The sequence below is a fragment of the Centropristis striata genome, chromosome 7 (assembly GCF_030273125.1).
Source record: "Centropristis striata isolate RG_2023a ecotype Rhode Island chromosome 7, C.striata_1.0, whole genome shotgun sequence".
NCBI classification, from domain to species: Eukaryota; Metazoa; Chordata; class Actinopteri; order Perciformes; family Serranidae; genus Centropristis; species Centropristis striata.
Genome location: NC_081523.1, coordinates 39,559,670 through 39,577,511, shown reverse-complemented (window position 1 = coordinate 39,577,511; position 17,842 = coordinate 39,559,670). Strand labels below are relative to the sequence as shown.

Genomic DNA, 17,842 nt, shown 5'->3' with positions numbered 1-17,842 from the left:
CCATACTATGGTTGACTAATAAGAAAATAAGTAAATAAGTAATGATAATACTAATAGTAATGCATATTTATTTAACATTAAGTGGCTTTATATAGAGATACAATTTCTTATTTTTGAAGTGTTGAGTATCAGGGGAGAGGCCGAGATAAGTATTTTATACTTCAGCCTACTCCCTTTTTTTTTAACCAAAATGATATAAGGAAATGCATATTGAATATTAAGTTAACTGGTTCTTATTTCTATCTTATTACTTAAACGGGGCAGATGCATGTATACACTACAGGTCAAAAGTTTTAGAACACCCCAATTTTTCCAGTTTTTTATTGAAATTCAAGCAGTTCAAGTCAAATGAACAGCTTGAAAGGGTACAAAGGTAAGTGGTGAACTGCCAGAGGTAAATAAAAAAAGGTAAGCTTAACCAAAACTGAAAGATAATGTACATTTCAGAATTATACAAGTAGGCCTTTTTCAGGGAACAAGAAATGGGTTAACAACTTAACTCTATGGAGTCTTGGGCTATTTTGTCCATTTTTGAATTCTTTTCATGTCTTTGTAAGTCATTTTGTGTCTTTTTTTTGTCATTTTGTGTCTTTTTTTGGTCATTTTGTGTCTTTTTTTTTAGTCATTTTGTGTCTTTTGGTGTCTTTTTTTTGTCATTTTGTGTCTTTTTTTTGTCATTTTGTGTCTTTTTTTTGTCATTTTGTGTCTTTTTTTTTAGTCATTTTGTGTCTTTTTTTTTGTCATTTTGTGTCTTTTTTTAGTCCTTTAGTCCAACATAAAATGTGATTTTGAATCTTTTTTTTTACTTTCAAAACACTATCATGCTCAATAAAGAATTTTAAATGTTGCAAATGTGCATTAATTTCAGAGTACACTGAGACATTAAACTGCACCATTTTCAATTAAATTCTGGAAAAGTTGGTGTGTTCTAAAACTTTTGACCAGTAGTGTATGTATAGGGCTTTATATACTGTATGTGTGTAAATGTTTATCTGTTTAATGGTGTCTATGTGAGTATGTGTATGAACATGTATATGCATCTAGCCTACGCTGTTGTAGTTTATGTTGTTTATTTTTTTTCGGTTCCAAAAGAAGAATTAATAAAATTAAAATAAAAAATATATATATTTTTAAATGTGATATGGAATTAGACCATATCGCATATATTGATATATTTCAAATATGCAGTGTGATCCTTGCTCCAGGCAAGCTGCAGCTTTTATTTAAGATATTTTTTATGTTTAAATGTGCACTTTATGGAGCTTTGATTTCAATAGTTCAAAAGTTACTCCTGTTGTTATACAGTATTTATGTTCACTTAAATAAACAGTTTTAATAAAACTACTTGTTACATGTCATATTTGACTTTGAATGAACATATTCTCTCACTTTGCAATAAAAATATTGGGATATACACTACTGGTCAAAAGTTTTAGAACACTCCAACTTTTCCAGAATTTAATTGAAAACGAGGCAGTTTAACTCTGAAATGAATGCACATTTGCAACATTTAAAATTATTTATTGAGCATGATAGTGTTTTGAAAGTAAAAAAAAGATTCAAAATCACATTTTATGTTGGACTAAAGGACTAAAAAAAGACACAAAATGACCAAAAAGACACAAAATGACTTACAAAGACTTGAAAACAGTTAAAAAATGGACAAAATAGCCCAAGACTCCATAGAGTTAAGTTGTTAACACATTTCTTGTTCCCTGAAAAAGGCCTACTTGTATAATTCTGAAATGTACATTATCTTTCAGTTTTGGTTAAGCTTACCTTTTTTATTTACCTCTGGCAGTTCACCACTTACCTTTGTACCCTTTCAAGCTGTTCATTTGACTTGAACTGCTTGATTTTCAATAGAAAAATTAAAAAATTGGGGTGTTCTAAAACTTTTGACCGGTAGTGTATATCGTATATAGATATTCAGTCTAAATATATATCAGGATATGACTTTTGGTCCATATGGCCCAGCCCTAGTGTGATCACAACTTAAATCTGTTTTGTTCACATGTATAAACGACTGATTTCTTCTTCCAGCTGGCATGGGGCAGTGATCGACACTGAGCAGGCCACAGAAGGCACCAAGGACGGGGAAAATAAGGAGGATTCACCTTCCAACCATAAAGACAAATCACCAACTGAGTCAGGTAGCTGCTTTTTGATTTCTTAATAAGTTTAAGCATCATAACCTAAAAATATTTTGAGTACCGTATTTCCTCAAATAGTATCCGGGGCTCCTATTAATAAAAAATCAGTTTGGGACCCGGCTAATAATCGGGGCAGGCTATTATTTGAAGGAGGCTTTTATTAATAAAAGAAAATCAGAGCAGCTCTGACCGGCACTTTTTAGAGTGTTTTACACAGCGCATTGTAGCCAGTTACCCGGATGTCGGCCATATTGGAAGTACTGGGATGTAAACAAACAATGAACAGCTGAATGTTCATTTGAAGCAGGATTTAAAATGTCTAAACCAGTAAAAAGCCCAGAAGAACGTGTGTAAACGGCTGGACTTTACAGAGAATGACTAGGACAGCAGAGAAACAACCATATTTACCTACAGCACTAACTCGTGGGGACAAACTTCTAAATACAGAAATCTGTTAGCGTCAGATGATGTTTCCTGAACGGTGTTCTCCGTAGCATCACCTCCTGGTTGGAGTTAGGATTTCAGTTTAAGGTTAGGCCTTGTAGAGAGAACTGTTTGGGGTTCAGGTCAACTTGGGCTCATGTTAACAACTTAAAGGAGGACTGGTTGGGGTCAGGTTGGGTGCAAAAAAAGTCACAAAATGACAGAAAAAAGTCACAAAATGACAGAAAAAAAGCTAAATTTCTTTTTAAAAAAAAGACAAAAAATGACCAAAAAAGCTAAATTACTTTTTTTTTTTAAAATACACAAAATGAACAAAAAAAGACACAAAATTACAAAAAAAGACACAAATTTTTTTTTTTAAAGACACAAAATGAACAAAAAAAGACACAAAATTACAAAAAAAGACACAAATTTTTTTTTTTAAAGACACAAAATGAACAAAAAAAGACACAAAATTACAAAAAAAGACACACATTTTTTTTTTAAAGACACAAAATGAACAAAAAAAGACACAAAATTACAAAAAAAAAGACACAAAATGAAAGAAAAAAAAGCTAAATTCCTTTAAAAAAAAAAAGACACAAAATTATAAAAAAAGACACAAAATTATAAAAAAAGACACAAAATTTAAAACAAAGACACAAAATTACCAAAAAAAGACACAAAATTAAAAAAAAAAGACACAAAATGAAAGAAAAAAAAGCTAAATTCCTTTAAAAAAAAAAAGACACAAAATGAAAGAAAAAGCCAGAGAAATGAGGACTGGTTGGGGTCAGGGGTCAGGTTGGTGCAGGTTAAGGTAAGGGGGACACATATCGACGGGGGACAGACTTTAACACCGGTAAGACACCCGGCTTATAAAAGAGGCCGGCTTTTATTTACTAAAAATAGTTTTTACACCCGGTTACTAAATGAGGCCGCTCATTAATAGGGGCCCGGCTTTAAACTGAGGAAATACGGTATTTTATTCCCTTGTTTCTGAATGAATCACTGTCTGTAGACGGACTAATAACAGGCTTCTTGTGTGTTTGTTGTGTTGCAGCAGTCAGCTGGCCGGAGGCGGTGCAGGAAGCCTTCAGACATGCGTGGAAGGGCTATAAAGACTTTGCTTGGGGCCACGATGAGCTCCGGCCCCTCTCCAAGTCCTACAGCGAGTGGTTCGGCCTGGGTTTGACGCTTATTGATTCCCTGGACACCATGTGGATTATGGGGCTTAAAGAAGGTAGACTGACCTTTTATATTTGAACTTTAACCTCTTGAATCGGTCATTGCTCTATATTTTGCCCTTGCAAGAATGGCCGACTTCTAACTTGGCAGATAGATAAACAGTTCCTCAATAAAACACCACAGAGTCTTCAGGTTTTTGATGCTTTACTGAGAATAGCTGTACAACTGCAATACACAAATAAAAAAGGTATGTCAGACTTCTGTTTTTTCTATTTCACATACATTCATAAATATACACCAAGTTAGCGCTTAGCTCAATGCTAACATACAATGGAAAATCCAATTGACCGGCTAGCGCATTAGCATCGGACAAATTATAATAAACGGGACACCATAACAAGTAAGTTACACATCAACAATACTTACAGACTTATGTCCCTTCTAAGTACAGCAGGAAGAAAAATGAAGATTGTGTGAAAATGAACTCCTGTAAGTTTTTCTTTTCTTTTAAAATGAATAACAGAATTATAATAATCTATTGTAAATATTGCTTTCCTTATCTTGTTATCTTCTTTTTCTGATGCTTGCTTTGGCAATATATACATTGTTACGTCATGCCAATAAAACCAATTGAATTGAATTGAATTGAATTGTAAGCCTGCAGGAACAAAACAGTGCAGCAGCGACATGTGAACAACTCCTGACACTCAAGGGGCAGCACGCTCTAAAAAGAAAAGTTTTTAGATAAACCAATAAACCAGTTGACTATTTATTCTCAAATGGTTGTATTATTTTGTTACAGAATTTGAAGAAGCAAAGAAGTGGGTGGCCACAGAGCTCACGTTTAGTAAGAATGTAGACGTCAACCTGTTTGAAAGCACCATCCGCATCCTGGGAGGCCTGCTGAGCACCTACCACCTGACTGGAGACGCTCTGTTCCTGGACAAAGCTGTGAGTCAACACACCTGCACTGCATTCACACACTGCAAGCTCATGTTAAGTCAGTTAACAATGTAAGTAACAGCACATAAATGTACAAACAGAGCTGTATGTTACAAATCGGGACCAAATTATGGATAAATACCTTTTCCCATCTGGCAAAGGTCTCCATCTCTGACACAAAATGACCAAAAAAAGACACAAAATTAAAAAAAAAGATACAAAATGACAGAAAAAAGACACAAAATGACCAAAAAAAGACACAAAATTACAAAAAAAGACACAAAATAAAAAAAAGACACAAAATAAAAAAAAGATACAAAATGACAGAAAAAAGACACAAAATGACAGAAAAAGCTAAATTACTTTTTTTTAAAAGACACAAAATTAAAAAAAAAGATACAAAATGACAGAAAAAAGACACAAAATTACAAAAAAAGACACAAAATAAAAAAAAGACACAAAATAAAAAAAAAGATACAAAATGACAGAAAAAAAGCTAAATTCCTTTAAAAAAAAAAAAAGACACAAAATGACCAAAAAAGCTAAATTAATTTTTTTTTAAAAGACACAAAATTAAAAAAAAAGATACAAAATGACAGAAAAAAGACACAAAATTACAAAAAAAGACACAAAATAAAAAAAAGACACAAAATAAAAAAAAAGATACAAAATGACAGAAAAAAAGCTAAATTCCTTTAAAAAAAAAAAAAGACACAAAATGACCAAAAAAGCTAAATTACTTTTTTTTAAAAGACACAAAATGAAAGAAAAAAAAAAAGCTAAATTCCTTTAAAAAAAGACACAAAATGACCAAAAAATTGTTTTTTACCTTACAAATGGGGACCAAATTATGGATAAAAACCTTTTCTCATCTGGCAAAGGACTCCATCTCTGTAAAATGCTTCAAAAGATGTCTGAAAGCTCATTTAACTGCTGTTTTAAAATTCTAATTCACACACAAATACACTTTTTTAACATGTTTATTTTTGTTTTTTATTGTTTTTGTTATTGTCATTATAACTTGTTGATGTTATACATTTGTTTTTTCTATTATCAGTTTATTACTTTCTAATAACTATGAGATTTTAGGTGGAGGCTTTAAATAAATAAGCCCATCTGGGTTTTCTGCCTCTTCCTGCACTTTACATTATATGTTATTTTTGTCATTTTATGTAATTCTAACTGTGCAAATAAATAAAACCTAAAACCTAAATGCTTTAGCTAAGGGTGCTCCAATTGGTTATTGTAGTTAATGTACTAACGAAATAACGAAAACTAGAATTGAAATTACATTTTCGTTAACTGAAATAAAAATAAAATCGAGAGTTTTTAAAAAACCGATAACTAACTTAAACTGTATTATGTGGTTACAAAACTAACTAAAATTATAGTGAAAATGTCCTTCGTTTTCGTCTTTGTCAACTTTTTTCATACGTAAACCTTTTTGGTTGATATGAAATCTATTTCATCTATCTGGTTTTATGACTTAATAAACTTATTGGGGCTGAGATGGATCAGACAAAGGAAATAAAGGAAACATTTATTGTGATTTTTTTGAATCTCGCACCCAACAAAATCGTGGGATAAAAATTGAATAAAAAGACGCAGATGCGTACGTAGCAATGTAATGCTAAACTAATATCAGTTTAAGATTCTCAAGATTTTTACCACCCATGGTATATTAAAAAATCAAGTAAAATTCAGTTGCGATGACTCTTCATTTGTGTTTTTCAACTGCAAAATGATCTCTCTGCAGAAAGACATTGGCTCCAGGCTGATGCCAGCCTTTAACACCCCGTCCAAGATCCCCTACTCTGATGTGAACATTGGGAAAGGCACCGCCCACCCCCCCCCGCTGGACCTCCGACAGCACCGTGGCCGAGGTGACCAGCATCCAGCTGGAGTTCAGAGAGCTCAGCCGCCTCACCCAGGAGCCTCAGTACCAGGTACCGGACCAGGAGACACCATGATCCAGGGTCACACACCTTAATCTAAGCAGTGATAGTGTGCTTTTATTGTGAAAGGTGGAAGGTCATAAATGGTGTAGGAGCTAGAGGTGCACCGATCGATCGGCCGGCGCCCTCTCCCCGGTTTGTTTCTTCTTCTACAGTTTGTTTCTTCTTCTACAGTTAGTTTCTTCTTCTACAGTTTGTTTCTTCTTCTACAGTTAGTTTCTTCTTCTACAGTTTGTTTCTTCTTCTACAGTTAGTTTCTTCTTCTACAGTTAGTTTCTTCTTCTACAGTTAGTTTCTTCTTCTACAGTTTGTTTCTTCTTCTACAGTTAGTTTCTTCTTCTACAGTTAGTTTCTTCTTCTACAGTTAGTTTCTTCTTCTACAGTTTGTTTCTTCTTCTACAGTTAGTTTCTTCTTCTACAGTTTGTTTTTTCTTCTACAGTTAGTTTCTTCTTCTACAGTTTGTTTCTTCTTCTACAGTTAGTTTCTTCTTCTACAGTTTGTTTTTTCTTCTACAGTTAGTTTCTTCTTCTACAGTTAGTTTCTTCTTCTACAGTTAGTTTCTTCTTCTACAGTTTGTTTTTCTTCTACAGTTAGTTTCTTCTTCTACAGTTTGTTTCTTCTTCTACAGTTAGTTTCTTCTTCTACAGTTTGTTTTTTCTTCTACAGTTAGTTTCTTCTTCTACAGTTTGTTTTTTCTTCTACAGTTTGTTTCTTCTTCTACAGTTTGTTTCTTCTTCTACAGTTAGTTTCTTCTTCTACAGTTTGTTTTTTCTTCTACAGTTAGTTTCTTCTTCTACAGTTTGTTTCTTCTTCTACAGTTAGTTTCTTCTTCTACAGTTTGTTTCTTCTTCTACAGTTTGTTTCTTCTTCTACAGTTAGTTTCTTCTTCTACAGTTTGTTTCTTCTTCTACAGTTTGGCATCTAGCCGCCACACTGTATCATAAAATGCTACGCTGCCCCCGTGTGGAAGACACCAGTAATACAACTTTTTTTTCTTCCAGATATGATGAACTATTCGATTTTTTTTATGATTTAATGAATTTGAATATTCGAAAATCGATGCCCTCCCTAGTTGTCTGTATGTTGTACAGAACAAAAACCACTTTATTCATGGTTGCAGTTCTTTTGTTAGTTTGTCCTGTAAATTGTTGCTATTTATTTTAAGTTCAATATTTTATTAACTACCTCAGACATTGTGATTTCCTTTATTTGTTAAAGAAAAATGCTGCTGTGTTATTATTTTTTCAATATAATAAGATTCAAACATTGAAGGTGCATGCTGTGAGTTATAAAAAAATCGGAATCGGCAGGTCAGGCTTTTTAAAAATCGGTGATTGGTGAACGGCCAGAAAATTGCAATCGGTGCACCCCTAGTAGGAGCCATATATTGCTTTCTTGATTGATTATTTTGTGTTTAATTTGTTTGTCTTGGTTTCGGGTCACGTGAGCACCGTAGTTGACAGCTCACAGGTAAGTTATATCAGAGTGTGCTTCACCTGTACGGGAGGATGGAGCAGCGAGTCTAGGTAGCTGTAATTTTTGTTGACCGCCTTTGTAATCTGCTTTGATACACGTTCGCCAGTAAGTGTAAACATCAACATCATCCGTGCGTGTAGAGCCGCTGATTATAATTAAAACCCCTAAAACTTCTCTGGACTCAGGGTGTTTCCTGGGAGCAGCAGCAGCACATCAAACAAATATACAGGACCCTTTCTCTGCCTCACAAGAGACTTTTTAAGGAACAGGAAAGCCGCAATAACTGGCAATAAAGAGTTTGTCTTTGTTCAGACTATGGAGCTGCTTTGTTATTTTTTAATGAGCTGTATAAATACAGGTACAAACTAATGGCGGCCCTCTTCCTGTGTGGCACACAGACTTCCATAGTGAAAGCAAGGCTCATAGGGAACCAGTCCAAATGTGTAAATTGTCCAATCAATACTTCATTATTATACGTTAAAACAAAACCAATCTTGTCTATTGCCACTTTAATATAAGAAAGAACAGCTTAGATTTAGCTCTGGCGCCCTCTGTGTTAGGACCTAGGAATAGCTAAAGTCTGTCACCGTTGTTTATCTATGCAGTGGTTTTGTTTTCTGGTACGTCAATAACATTACAACCTCACAGAGCTGCTAGTGTGGCTACTAAATTGGATAACTTCTCGTGGATATCAGGTGTGGTTTTTTTTTTTCTAGTTTGATTTTGTATGCATTGATATTAGGGGTGTGATGATTCACTCAGCTCACGAGACGAGATTTTAAGAAAACTACAATGACACAATATATGACTGGACCAACAGACTTTTATTTAACCGAGTTGCACATGCATTTTGTATGTTTCATCATTATAACTCTTTACATGCATGTTGTAAGCATGAGCTTTTCATAAACTTCTTCCAGAGGGATTTAGAGACTCTGGAGGTGACGTATGTTTTTTTTTTCGATTTTCATAATTGCTTAGTGTCAACTGTGATCACATAAGCGATGGATTAAACATAAGAGAAGCAACTGTGGCCGACGTCGCTAACTGACTGTGCACAACGTCAGCAGCTGATGAAAACAAAGCAGCATGGCTAATTATGCACAGCATCTCCAGTGATCATAAACATAGCCATCTTTAATTAACCGACATTGCTAACTGTGCACAGAGTGTCTGATGCGTGTTGTAAACAAACAGAGATTGCTAAGTGAACACCTCCTGCAGCAGCAGCACATACACACTGTACTGCTACAGAGCTAACTGTTAGCCTGTTAGCACATACACACTGTACTGCTACAGAGCTAACTGTTAGCCTGTTAGCACATACACACTGTACTGCTACAGAGCTAACTGTTAGCCTGTTAGCACATACACACTGTACTGCTACAGAGCTAACTGTTAGCCTGTTAGCACATACACAATGTACTGCTACAGAGCTAACTGTTAGCCTATTAGCACATACACACTGTACTGCTACAGAGCTAGCTGTTAGCCTGTTAGCACATACACACTGTACTGCTACAGAGCTAACTGTTAGCCTGTTAGCACATACACACTGTACTGCTACAGAGCTAACTGTTAGCCTGTTAGCACATACACACTGTACTGCTACAGAGCTAACTGTTAGCCTGTTAGCTCATACACACTGTACTGCTACAGAGCTAACTGTTAGCCTGTTAGCACATACACACTGTACTGCTACAGAGCTAACTGTTAGCCTGTTAGCACATACACACTGTACTGCTACAGAGCTAACTGTTAGCCTGTTAGCACATACACACTGTACTGCTACAGAGCTAACTGTTAGCCTGTTAGCTCATACACACTGTACTGCTACAGAGCTAACTGTTAGCCTGTTAGCAATTTGCAGACTCCTGCTCTGCAGCTGGGAAAGACTGCTGCAGGAGGACTGTGCCGCTTCGATTTGTTTTTACTCTTCTTAACGAGCCGCCGGCCTCTGTGATGTCATTCTGGCTGCTTGCTGCTTCCTCTCCTCCTCCTCCTCCTCCTCCTCCTCCTCCTCTTCTTCTTCTTTTCCTTTACTGCCTCCACAGGTCACAAATAGAAGTTTGGATAGCTCACAAATCTCGAGAGACAGACTTTTAACTCGACAAGAAATTTTGTCGAGTTTAATCTCGAGATCTCGTCACACCCCTAACTGATACTAACTCTTCCTGTAAGTCACTTTGGATAAAAGCGTCTGCTAAATGACTAAATGTCTAATTGGGTTTGATATCAGCTGCTGCCTTCGTTGATTTGCAGCAGCGTTGGCCATCTCTCCCATTGGACTGTGGCTAGCTGTCAGCTACAGGCTGATAATATCCTGGGCCGTAAGAGATGAGCTACATACGAACCCAAGAAGGCTTTTTAACATGGTACGTGCCTCGGACCACAGAGCCACAAGGATTTCCCTTTTTAAAGCAAAGTTTGAGAAGACACAGAAAAAAAACACTCATTCTGTTGGCATGAGGTTCTCTGGGCAAAAAGGATTTCAAATACACTGCCTGTAAACTATAATCTGGTCAGAGCCCAATCACCTTTCATCTTTAATCTGGTCACAGACCTTGTGGCCTAGTTTTGTTGGATTACTGAAGCCCAGAAAACACTGGTGCATTTTACTGTGTGCTGCAATATATGTCCATTCTGTAGTTGCTTCTTTTCACCTTTGAGTGTGGAGTTTCATGCAGGAGAGTTAAATGCACAGGGCTTCACTCTCAACCCGTCACAGAGGAGATGATCTGATCTCTCACTAGGAGTGTAAAACCCACCTGGAGGTGCTGCAGCTAGGATTTATTTCTGGCTGCTGCCAGCTGTTCATTTGACTCGGCTTAACTCTTTTGGAATATTGCAAAAAAAATTGTCAGAATTTCAAACTGAGGTTAATAATGCTGGGTTTGGCTAAATTTGCAAGTAGTTTTCACACTACTTGACTGACCAGCGACGGGGTTACACACCTAAATATCCTCCACCAGGAGGAAATGCTGATTAGAATTTATGGTGATGAGTGGATCAACCAGTGGGACGTTGGTTGACCTCTGGGTCAGACAGCTCTGAGCTTTAGAGAGTCTGTGGTTCCAGCTTGCAAGAAAAAAAAACAGTGGTTTGGGCAGGCTGGTGGGTCAGAAAGTGACAAAGGAGCATTCCACATGAATTATTAATCAGGTCTTCTGCAGAAACATTGTGTAGATTCGTCCTTCTTCCACCTTCTTACTGTTTTTTCTCTCTCTTTCAAACAAACACATTGCTGCAGCCTTATTTCCTCTCCCAGACACACACAGAGTCTCAGCCTCATTATCCCTTGCAGTGTTTCCCACAGACCAGATAGCAATTTGTGGTGCTCCACTGACACCAGTAAAGTCCTAAATTCTTTAAATATATTACTTTATTGACATTTCAAACATTTTTAGGCGAGAAAGTAGCCACTTAGATCCCCAGTGCGTCGTTAACTTGTCTAAATACCAGCTGTTTACACTTTTGTTCGGACGAATTCGGCGCTACTCAAGCTAGCCGTCGTGAGCAACGCACTTCCGCTTACATTTACAAAAATAAAACCCTTTATAACTATAGAATTTGTGCTTTTACTTTGAAAACAGGAAGTGAACCTACACTTGATGTAGCTAGCTTGAAGCAGCTGTTTGGACTGCTCTCGTCCCGTTAATGGCATTTGCGGCAACCATTCAATATGCCTTAACGTTACCGGAGAGTCTTGACAGCTCTGAGACCGGCCCGGTTCATTGTGAAACATTTATTTATTGATGTGAATGCGGTGTTTTCTGTGCGTAGGCTAACGTTACAGACGTTACAATTTTTTTAATGTCCTAGAGAGGGGGAAAAAAATAAATGGTAAATGGACCTGCACTTGTATATCGCTTTTCTAGTCGCTTTGCGACCACTCAAAGCTCTTTAAACTACAGACTGCACTCATTCACCCTTTCACACACACATTCACTGAACATTCACATTTCACTGAACACAGCATCAGCTGCAATTGGAGCAATTTGGGGTTCAGTATCTTGCTCATGTAGGCTGCGACGGTCAGGGATCGAACCACCAACCCTTCGGTTGGGGGCCAACCAACTCTACCAACTGAGCCATTTTGTGGCGGTCAGTCTCCATTATGTGGGGGTGCGCCACAGAATGGTCTATGTGTGGGAAACACTGCCTTGTCTCTACCCGTGTATTGTGCTCTCATTAGCGGTTGTTCCCTGACAGACTGACCAACAGATCCAGATATTTAGCATGGTATCTAGAATGTGTTGACTTTGCATCATTGAGCCTCTGCAAGCATGGTTGAACAGTTCACGCATGGGGACTTTGCTCACAGGAGCAAGGTCAAAGCCAATGCAGAGCCAAGGAAATGTTTCTGTGTTTTTATTTTGAACAGACAGTAGTAAAAGTCCCTAAGACAGGCAAAAAAAAAAGGTAACATGCTTCCCACCAGCAATTTTGGTGAACCATTTTCATTATAAAAATATGAAACATAAAACTATTTCTTGTGCTATGAAATTCACAATAAAAAACTCGTATCAGTATTTGTAGATGTTGTACTCCCATTGTCCACTGGAATTTTTGAATCTATATTACAGAAAATAGTTACACTGTAAAAAAACAACTGTTGTTTTTTACGGTTAAAAAACGGCAGCTGTGGTTGCCAGAACTTTACCGTAATAAATACGGTAGAACTTTTTTTAATATTACGGTAAAATGATATTGACACTGTTGATTTGACGTTTAAGATTGCCATTTTATTAAATTTTTTACCATATATATAAAAACGTTTTTCCATCAAAAGAAACGCTGTTCTGCAATATAATTGATAAGAAAATACTTTATTAATGCTGCATAAATTAAAGATTTTACCATTAAATATTACAGTATATTTTTGTTAGATATATGGTGTATAAAACATTAAACAGTGAGAAAAAATAGTTTTACAAAAAATAAATGCAAAAATTACAGTGATGGCTTGTATATATATTACAGTATATTTTTGTAACAAACACGGTGCCAGAGTATTTTATAGTGGAGTAATGTATTTTTCAACAACAAAAAAAAGTAAAAAAAATACTGTTTTGGCTGATATATACATTTACAGTGTTTCATTGTTACTGAAACTGAATTAACCCATTTATCATTTTACTGTCATGGTTTATCAGTTTTTCACCTTAAAATCTACAGACATTTTTTACAGTGTAGTTAAATCTGCAGGTCAGTGTGGGCCAACATTTAGAATTTTTCATTTTTTTATTCATCAATTTTGTCACAAAAATCCCCAAAGTTGAATTCAACTGACCTCTGATTTGATTTTCCAGGCTGCGGTGGCTGAGGTTATGAAACAGGTCCACAAGCTGGAGGGCAAGCTGGACGGTCTTGTGCCCATGTTCATCAACACAAACACCGGGCAGTTCAGCCATCAGGGAATCTACACACTAGGAGCCAGAGCAGACAGCTACTATGAATACCTGCTGAAGCAGTGGATCCAGGGAGGCAAGAAGGAGAACCAGTGAGTCAGACCAAAGATAGCCAGTGTTCACACTGACACGAATGAAAGCTCACAGCTTAAAGCAGTAGTTCTCAACCTTTTTGAGTCGCGACCCACAATTTAACATGCATGTTGTCCGCGACCCCCGCTCACTGAACACAGTCTCACACGCACAGTTCAGATCACCCAAAAAAGAAACAAAATGACCCAAAAAAAGGAAACAAAATGACCAAAAAAAGACACAAAATTACCAAAAAAAGACACAAAATGACTAAAAAAGACACACAATGGCCAGAAAAGACCCGAAAAGACCAAAGAAGACCCAAAATGACCCCAAAAAGGAACAAAATTACCAAAAAAGAAACAAAATGACCAGAAAAGACACAAAATGACAAAAAAAGACAAAATGACCGAAAAAAGAAACAAAATTACCAAAAAAAGACACAAAATGACAAAAAAAGACACAAAATGACCCAAAAAAGACACAAAATGACCCAAAAAAGACACAAAATGACTAAAAAAAGACACAAAATGACCTAAAAAGACACAAAATGACCAAAAAAGACACAAAATGACCCAAAAAAGAAACAAAATTACCAAAAAAAAGACACAAAATGACAAAAACAAGGCACAAAATGACCAAAAAAAAGACACAAAATTACCCAAAAAAGACACAAAATGACCCAAAAAAGAAACAAAATGACTAAAAAAAGACACAAAATGACCTAAAAAGACACAAAATGACCAAAAAAGACACAAAATGACCCAAAAAAGAAACAAAATTACCAAAAAAAAGACACAAAATGACAAAAACAAGGCACAAAACGACCAAAAAAAAGACACAAAATGACCCAAAAAAGACACAAAATGACCCAAAAAAGAAACAAAATTACCCAAAAAAGACACAAAATTACTAAAAAAAGACACAAAATGACAAAAAAGACACAAAATGACAAAAAAGACACAAAATTACCCAAAAAAGAAACAAAATTACCAAAAAAAGACACAAAATTACCAAAAAAAGACACAAAATGACAAAAAAAGACACAAAATGACAAAATAAAGACACAAAATGACCTAAAAAGACACAAAATGACTAAAAAAAAGACACAATTACCTAAAAAGACACAAAATGACCAAAAAAAGACATTAAATGACCAAAAAGACTAAAACACATGAACACTTTAACACAGTGGAGACAGAGCTGACTTCCAAAATGATTTGGCGACCCCCAGAAATCATCTCGTGACCCCAATTGGGGTCCCGACCCCAAGGTTGAGAACAGCTGGCTTAAAGGACCAGATACATAAATCCTATGGGCCTGAAACCTGAATTACTGACAGCCGTTTTCAAATTCATGCAAGAGGAGATGTCCTTTCTAATAGTCTTTTTTTCTGCCTTACTGGTTTGATTGTTTGATTGATTTAAGTTCATTTTGAATATGAAAACAAAATAATAAAAAAAAAGAGTCAGACAAAACATTTAACATGACATGTAGAATACATATTCGAAAAGGAGTGAGAAGAAGTAAAACTTATAAACTCCCAGCCCCTCTCCTTAAATATGACAAGGTAAAATCCTTGTCTAAACACGTCTTGTATTACAAAACATAAAAAATAGGGCCGGGACTCTATTTAAAAAAATAAATAAATAAAAAATCTAATTAATTAGAGGCTTTGTAATTAATTAATCGCATTTTAATCGCATATAAATATTTGACCTGAGAACAGTGAGAGGTAATTTTTTTCACATGGATTTTTAGTATACCATTGAATACCACATTAGCATCCACGCTAGCTGCTATATGTTTAGCATTGAGGTGATACTTGAGGCTGGATGTGCTGCTATGGTGATATGTGAATTCCTTGTTGCCTAGCAACACAACCATGCTCTTATGGACGCTTCCATCCGTTGGTTTTTAGTAACTAAATGTCCCATCATCCACGGGGCCAACCAAAGGTCTCATCAGCTTCTTCCTTCATGTTCACTGTGGTTTGTTGTTGTCTCAACTCATCAACGCTAGTTGGTGCTCCAGTATAATCGGTCCTCCTGAAACTCATCCAGCGAGAAACGTTCCACGGTGCAAAAATAAGTGCCATTAAAATGCGTCAATTTTTTTACGTGTTAAAGTCCCGGCCCTACTAAACGTAAAGGGTGGTTGTAAATATGTCATGATGGTGAAAGGGAAGGGTCCAGTCCAATGGACGACTTTACAATGTGTACAAATTATTGGAAAAGTCATTAATTACAGTTTTTCAGTGGCATGCACTATTCTCATTTTGTCCACTGGGGGGAGCTCAAGGAATATAACATCTATTGTCACTATCGGCATCATGCCGAAAAATATAAGAATTTGAAAGGGCAACTGAGAACAGAGAAGATAAAATAATTGTTGAGGTATTAGGAAACAGCAGTCTGTTTTTAGCCTAGCCGAGAGATCAGCAGCTGTGAAAGCCACACTCTGACTGTGGGGTGTGGCATATCGTATCGCTCACAATAATATCTGTATATTTTTTTTATGGTTTAAAAAAATGCATATCATGATATTGGAAACGTTCCTACTTCTTGATGTCGTGGTTAAAGTTGTTTTAATCACAAAAAGCTACTTACTCCCTGTCGCTAAACACATGCAGCTTTCAAAATAAGAGCACAGTGTGTTAAGAGAATCCACCACAGAACTTACAAGGAGACTGTCAAAATAAGATGCCTTAAATAAAACATACAAGAACCTTTATTCTCCTTTACAAAATGTCATTAATTATGCCCCCGGAACCCTTAAATGGTTATTTTTATTATTTGCTCATACTCAAGAGTCAAGAGTAAATTTTTTTTGTATTTGTTGAGATTTGCACTTCACACTACATTTTAGATTTTTAATTATTTATACAGACTAAAAAAAATTATGTTTTCTATATCTTCTATAAGTATTTCCTAATATCGTCAAGAATATCGTTATCGCAAAAATAGCCTGAAATATCGTTATATTCTTTTAGAGGAATATCGCCCAGCCCTACTCTGACTGTGGGTTTGTTAAACATGCGTGCAGAAGGTGGCAGAAATTGTGTTTTCTGACAAGCGATCGGCTTTCTGCAACATTAGCCTGAAGAGAAACTCTGGAAAATAGGATTTCAGATCTTGCTGGTCAGTTTCCTGTGGGAGATTGTATAGAAATCTTAGCTGAAATTGATAAATCACGCCGTATTTCTATGCATTACAAATGTGTGATTTTCACCTGCTATATATATTATACAGTACAGGCCAAAAGTTTGGACACACCTTCTCATTCAATGCGTTTCCTTTATTTTCATGACTATTTACATTGTAGATTCATCAAAACTATTAATGAACACATGTGGAATTATGTACTTAACAAAAAAGTGTAAAATAACTGAAAACATGTCTTATATTCTAGTAAGCAAAGGGTGGTTACTTTGAGGAATCTAAAATACAAGACATGTTTTCAGTTATTTCACACTTTTTTTGTTAAGTACATAATTCCATATGTGTTCATTCATAGTTTTGATGCCTTCAGTGAGAATCTACAATGTCTTTTTTGGTCATTTTATTTCTTTTTTGGGCCATTTTGTGTCTTTTCTGGTCAATTTGTGTCTTTTTGTGGTCAATTTGAGTTGCTTATTGTTATGTAATTTTTTGGTCACTTTGATTCTTTTTTGGGTCACTTTGATTCTTTTTTGGGTCATTTTGTGTCTTTTTTGGTCACTTTGTGTCTTTTTCTGATCATTTTGTGGTCATTTTGTGTCTTTTTTTGGGTTATTTTGTGTCTTTTTTTGTCATTTTTGTGTCTTTTTTTGGTCATTTTGTTTCCTTTTTGGGCCATTTTGTGTCTTTTTGTGGTCAATTTGAGTTGCTTAATGTTATGTAATTTTTTGGTCAATTTGATTCTTTTTTGGGTCATTTTGTGGTTACTTTGAGGAATCTAAAATACAAGACATGTTTTCAGTTATTTCACACTTTTTTGTTAAGTACATAATTCCATATGTGTTCATTCATAGTTTTGATGCCTTCAGTGAGAATCTACAATGTAAATAGTGATGAAAATAAAGAAAACGCATTGAATGAGAAGGTGTGTCCAAACTTTTGGCCTGTACTGTATTTCTGCATACTGTGTTCCTAGCAGCACTGCTAATGTTAGCTAAACTGGCCTTACAAGCGACACTACCGCACCACCCTGCGTTAATCGCTGCAAGGCCTGATTTGGTGT

At 35.8% G+C, this 17,842-nt stretch overlaps 1 protein-coding gene across 1 annotated transcript in view; it reads left to right on the top strand.

The window, feature by feature from the left end:
- Nucleotides 1–17,842, top strand: part of LOC131974623 (endoplasmic reticulum mannosyl-oligosaccharide 1,2-alpha-mannosidase-like) — a 35,175-nt gene that overhangs the window by 10,024 nt on the left and 7,309 nt on the right. Inside the window, 6 exon segments of the mRNA XM_059337016.1 lie at nt 2,044–2,153; nt 3,640–3,819; nt 4,567–4,715; nt 6,463–6,552; nt 6,554–6,652; nt 13,451–13,641. Of these exon segments, the coding sequence (XP_059192999.1) occupies nt 2,044–2,153; nt 3,640–3,819; nt 4,567–4,715; nt 6,463–6,552; nt 6,554–6,652; nt 13,451–13,641 (819 nt within the window).